We start from the raw sequence: 6,103 nt of genomic DNA, 5'->3' as shown, positions 1-6,103 counted from the left end.
CCTTCTGCTCTCACTTTGTAGCTTTGGTTGTCCTGGAACTTACTATTCTAGACCAGGCTGGCTTTGAACTCACAGAGACCCACCTGCCCTTGCCTCCCAAGTGCTGGAATTAAAGACATGCACCACTATACTTGGCTTAAAAGAGACTTTTAAATGGAATACATTGATATTGACTGGGTCTCTAGAAGCTAATGGTTTCTTAGAATTGAAAATTTCATGTGTGTATGTGTGTGTTTGTGTGCTTGTTTTGATCATTCCTTCCCACCATTCCCTGTCATATTTCTCTTCTACATAGGCTTCTCTCTCTCTCTCTCTCTCTCTCTCTCTCTCTCTGTCTCTCTCTGTCTCTCTCTGTCTCTCTGAAGAGCCCTGATGCGTTTCTTTAATCCCAGCACTCTAGAGACAGAGACGGGCAGATCTCTATGAGTATAAGGTCATTGAGTTCTAGGACAGCCAGGGGTGACTAATAAATAAAACACATAGGTTAAAAGTAAGAGAAGAATTTCTTTTAAGATAGTACTGCCTGTGTGTATGTACATGGGTGTAGGACTTACTGGTGCGTCAGTTTCGTATCTGAAATGCAGTTGAGGAACAGTGGAATAGATCGTGTTAGGGTCGTCAGAAATCACATCGATGAACCGTAAATAGATGTATTTTTCTCCAAGAGAAGTATCCACATCTGAAGCCTCATGAGTGGAAAGCGAGATAACGCTCTGTTTTCCTGTCAGGTTGCACGAGACTCGCTCGGGAGACATCTGCAATGCCTGTGTGCTGCTTGTGAAAAGATGGAAGAAGTTGCCGGCGGGATCAAAAAAAAACTGGAATCACGTTAGTTGGTCTTTTTCTATCTCTATTAAAATAACATTAACGTCAGCACTCCCAATCTAGGAAGTTCTGTGTCACTAAGATAGAAAAGACTACAAGAATAAAGAAAAACACTAGCCTGGTGTAGCATTTCCCGGGATGTTTACAGTGTTCTTATGTTACACGTGGATCCCTCTTCACCCCTTAGAATGACGTGTTGCTTTGAACGCGTGAGCACGTAAGTTTAGTCTTGTGTTTTGTGTTTACTACTTACTACTTGTAGGCTTCTGGCTACAAAGCTGTCAGCTATCCATAGAGCTACCTGAATGAGGCAGTGCCTATAAAACAAAATACAAGGTGGACACTGTTGGGTAGGCTGTGATTAGGTCAGCGGTGTCGGTGTGAGTTCTGTTACCCTTTTCACTTTATTGTCCCTGTCACTAGAATCATGTAATATATATTTAGATCTGTTTTTTTTGTTTTTTTAAATTATTACTCTGTGAGTGTACCAGAGGTGGGGGCTGTTGGAGCCTTTGGAGCTGAAGTTGCAGGCAGCTGTGAGCTGTGTCTGATGTGGATGCCAGGCATGGCATTCAGAGTCCACTGAAGAGCAGCCCCTCCCCCTATTTAATTGAGGTGATCTGAGCAACACTTCTTTTTTTTTTTTAAAAAAAGATTTATTTATTTATTATGTATACAACATTCTGCCTCCATGTATACCCACACGCCAGAGGAGGGCACCAGATCTCATTACAGATGGCTGTAAGCCACCATGTGGTTGCTGGGAATTGAACTCAGGGCCTCTGGAAGAGCAGACGGTGCTCTAAACCACTGAGCCATCTCTCCAGCCCCCCTGAGCAACACTTCTTAATGTTATTTTTGGAAGATGTATTTATTTTATTTTTAAAAATTTGTGTGTTCTGTCCACGTTTATGTTTGTGTGCCCCATGCCCCTGGTGTGCCTGTAGAGGCCAAAAGATAACATTGGGTTCCCTGGTACTGTTACTGAGTGCTGAGCCGCCAGGTGGATGCTGTGACCTGAACTCACTTTTCTACAACAGCATCAAGGGCTTCTAACCATTGTATCATTTCTCCAGTCCCCAGCGCTTTTTAATTTTTGGTGCTGGAGGTGGAACTAGGGTGTTGGAGCTACATTAAACCTGTGCTACTCACATCCCCTTGTCTACAGTTTTGTTTAATTCTTTAATAATGTTTGCTAGCTTTTCAGATATTTGTTTTGGCTTTTGCTTTATTAAGACAAAGTCTCATGTAGCCCCAGCTCAGTATGGCAGAAGACAACTTTGACCTTCTGTTTTGACTGCCCTGCCTCTCAGGCACCAGGGTTACAGGTGTGAGCCACCATCTCTGGCCAAGGTTTATGAAATTTACATTGCATAGAATATTTTGCATAAATAGGCGTTTTTCTTTACCCAGCACAGTTCTGTCCATTGATAATGTTAAATTGCTGTAATAGGTTTCTTAAGGAACTATTACCTTAATACGTAAAGAAGTTTTTCTTTAATAGCTTACCTGAGGAAATCACAGTTGTGATGTTTGAAGGTGATGACAGTCTTCTATGTTGAAGGCCACGCTAGACAGGGGGGAGGAAATGCTGTGATTGGTAAACTCGGGGCTTAGCATGCAGAACGGTCATAAGTAGTGCTTATTCTTATGTCATGTGACAGTCAAAGGTAGACACAAACCCTCAAACACTGGTATAAACTGGTTCTCGAGTAAGCGTGGACCTAAATGGTATTAAATATTCAGTGTTTCCTTCCAGGTGGTAGATGCAAGGGCAGGACCCAGTCTGAAGACAACGTTGAAACCAAAGAAAGTGAAAACTCTGTCTGGAAACAGGATGAAAAGCAACCAGATCAGTAAATTGCAGAAGGAGTTTAAACGCCACAGTGAGTTCACTGTTTTATTTTTGACCGGTTTACAGTATGTGCGAATCCATTTCCTGCTTACTGTCTAATAAATACTGGGGTGGTCCACTTCCTGTTTTTGAGCCTTGGCCTTTGGAAGGTACTTTTGACTTGGTGAATGTGTTCTTATTTCTGTGAAATAGACTCTGATTTGATATCTTAGAGAAACTAAAGGGGCTTGGGAGATCCTGGAGTGGATAAAGAGCTTGCTGCAGAGACGTGAGGGCTTGTCGGATCCTAGCACCCACATAAAAAAAGCTGGGTGGAGGCCTGCAGGGGAGCTCATCTGGAAAGGCAGTCGCTGCCCAGCCCTGATCTCCAGGACCAGCGTGTTGGGAGAGAACCAACTCCACAAGTTGTTCTCTGACTTCTGCATGTGCACGTGACATGTGTGTGCCTGTATACATACACAGATAAATGCAGCAACAACCAAAAGCTGGGCAGACATGCCTGCCTGTCATCAGCACTAAAGATTCGAGATAGGGGATCCCTGGAACGAGGTGACAGGTTCAGTGAGAGATGCTGCCTCGGGAAAGATGCCAGTCTGACACGTTCTCTCTCTCTCTCTCTCTCTCACACACACACACACACACACACACCAGAGTACTATATAATATCTGTTTAGCCCTTATGACCTGAAGCAAAACTGCTGGGTTAAATATAAGAGTATTTCATAATAAGAATGTGGTTATTCACAGCAGATAGAATGGCCAGGTTGTTGTCTTTTTACTCATTTAGTAAACGCGTCACTACCACAATCAAGATAAATGAAGATTTCTAAGTCTTTTGGGGGCTTTGCTTGTTGCCCACCTGTCTTGTGCTCTCTTGTTGATACCTAAGTGATCCTTACCGATGAAGACTTAACAATTTCAGTTCTTCACTCCATGTAGTTGTTATGTGTCTTGGTGTCCTAAAGTTGTGATTAAATCTGAGGAATTGTAGCTTTTAAATAGTACACACTGAAATCAAGTGGTTGGAAACTCACATAGAAGCTGTTTGCTGATGTTCCTGGGAGGTTTAAACATCCTGCTAGATTACTACTGAAGATCTTTTCTTTAGGAAGTTTAATACTATTTATTAAAGTGAATTAGCATACTAATAACACATGACACTTAATTGAGATGTTTAATTTTACATTATTTATGTAAGCGTTTTTAAGAGGAACTCGTGAGATCCTTATATTCATAAGCTTTTATTTTCCTTGTAATGCCAGAGGCTCTGTGTGCCAGGGAAGCACTCACTGCTGAGCTGTACCCTGTGCCCTTGTAAGCACTCCAGGAAAATGTTTCGGTGAGGCTGGGGAGATGGCTCAGCACGCAGCAGCTTTTGTGGAAGACCTTGGTACCCATCAAGCACCCTTATCTAGTAGCTCATAGCTACCTCTGACTCCAGCTCCAGGGTGTCTGATAACCTCTGGTCTCCAAGGTTATGAACATGTGTGCATGCACACACAAAATCTGAACTAAAGCTTTGCTGTTTCATAAATATCAATTGTTTCTCTGGATTAGAGGACTATGTGTCCGTGTCTGTAGATGACAAGTTTAAATGGTGGTTGTGATATTCAGTGCCATAGCATAGTGACCATCAACCGAAAGGTGTGTTTTCTGGCTTTTATTTTTATTTTTTTTTTTATTTTATTTTTTTTTTTTGAGATTGGGTCTTTACCTTTCTCTGTCCGTCCTGGAAGTCACAGTGTTGACCAAGGTATCCTCAAACTCAGAAATTGACCCCACAGAAATGTGTGCCTCTGCCTCCTGAGTGCTGGGAGAAAAGGGTGTTTGTCACCACGTGTGACTTTATTTTCTGGCTTTTATATACATGGTGCAGACATATGCTGGTGTAGCTCTAGGCTGGTAAATCACCTTTATTACTGAGATTATTTTCCTGTTGAGAGAAGTAGAGCAGAGGGCTGGAGAGATGGCTCAGAGGTTAAGAGCATTGCCTGCTCTTCCAAAGGTCCTGAGTTCAATTCCCAGCAACCACACGGTGGCTCACAACCATCTGTAATGAGGTCTGGTGCCCTCTTCTGGCCTGCAGTCATACACATAGACAGAATATTGTATACATAATAATAAAAAAAATATTTAGAGAAGTAGAGCAGCACCTGGACTTTGCACACGATGAGACCCAAATGTCTTCTGTCTTTGTTGCAGATTCGGATGCTCACAGCACCACCTCAAGTGCCTCCCCAGCCCAGTCTCCCTGCTACAGTAACCAGTCAGACGACGGCTCAGATACAGAGATGGCGTCCAGCTCTAACAGGACTCCAGTGTTTTCCTTCTTAGATCTTACCTACTGGAAAAGGTAAAAGCAACCAACCCATCTCCACCGCTGGCTGCGGCATACCCTGTGTAGAGCAGTTGAACATATTTGACAGATAACTGGTGGTTATCTGGAAGTCGGGTGAGCAGGAATTGAACATTGAGCAGACCTTGGGTGTAAGACTCAAATTTACATTGATTAAGACTAGCTGTTCTGAGTTACTACTAAAAAAAAAAAAGGATAAGTGGTTAAAGTCTCTTAACTTCCATTAATAGATGTCTTGGTTTCATTTCTGCTTGCTGTGATGATAAAACACATGAGGGGAAAGGGTTTATTTTAGCTCTCAGTTCAGGTTACAGCGTCTGTCACCATGGGGAAGTCATGGTAATAAAAACTGGAGAACTGACCACAGCAGAGCAGAGCAAAGGACATGAATCCATATGTGCTCATGTTCAGCCAGATTCTCTACTCTTACAAGGTCTAGGGTCGGCGCCGCCCACAGTGGGCACAGTTTCCCACCTCAGGTCAAAACTGTCATGGTGACAGGGACACTCGGACCAGTTCAAATGTGGGCATGTGGCCAGAGAGCAAGAAGAGACAATAATTAGGAAGGGGAGAGTGTTTTCAAAGGAAAGGTAGTATCCCTGGAACACAGAAAACAGTTAACACATTTCCTGTAGATGTGCCTAAAACTACACAATATGAAGGACAGTGTAGGGCTGTGCAGAGAAAATATACTGCTTTAACAGGAACAACCAAGGCATAAAGATGAAGTCTTTGAAACAAACATAAAGCAAGCTAGAAACCAATATATTAAGGTCTTCAGTTGCTAGGAGATACTACCTCCGAGCCAGGTGTGGCCTTTAATCCCAGCACTTGTGACACAGAGGCAGCTGGATCTCTGAGTTTGAGGCCAGCCTGGTTCACCGAGCAAGTTCCAGGACAGCCAGGGCTACACAGAGAAACCCTGTCTTAAAAAACCGAGGGTGGTAATGGTAAATGGTAAATACAGGTAGAACAGAAAAGGTGAAGTAATGTGGTAGAATAGGGCTGGACATAGGTTCCCTAATTATATGTGTAAGGACGTACGTTCAGTCCATACCTAGCCCTGC

The 6,103-nt window shown here is 43.0% G+C and overlaps 1 protein-coding gene across 1 annotated transcript in view; it reads left to right on the top strand.

The window, feature by feature from the left end:
* Sinhcaf (SIN3-HDAC complex associated factor) overlaps positions 1-5,037 on the top strand; it is a 19,355-nt gene extending 14,318 nt beyond the window's left edge. The window contains exons 3-5 of the mRNA XM_005364626.1: positions 729-828; positions 2,585-2,711; positions 4,883-5,037. Of these exons, the coding sequence (XP_005364683.1) occupies positions 729-828; positions 2,585-2,711; positions 4,883-5,037 (382 nt within the window). The remainder of the gene's footprint in view (positions 1-728; positions 829-2,584; positions 2,712-4,882) is intronic.
* Positions 5,038-6,103: the final 1,066 nt, after the last annotated feature.

Source organism: Microtus ochrogaster, assembly GCF_000317375.1.
Source record: "Microtus ochrogaster isolate Prairie Vole_2 chromosome 14 unlocalized genomic scaffold, MicOch1.0 chr14_random_2, whole genome shotgun sequence".
NCBI classification, from domain to species: Eukaryota; Metazoa; Chordata; class Mammalia; order Rodentia; family Cricetidae; genus Microtus; species Microtus ochrogaster.
Note: the sequence above shows the minus strand (reverse complement) of the source record. Positions and strands in the feature narration are given on the sequence as shown.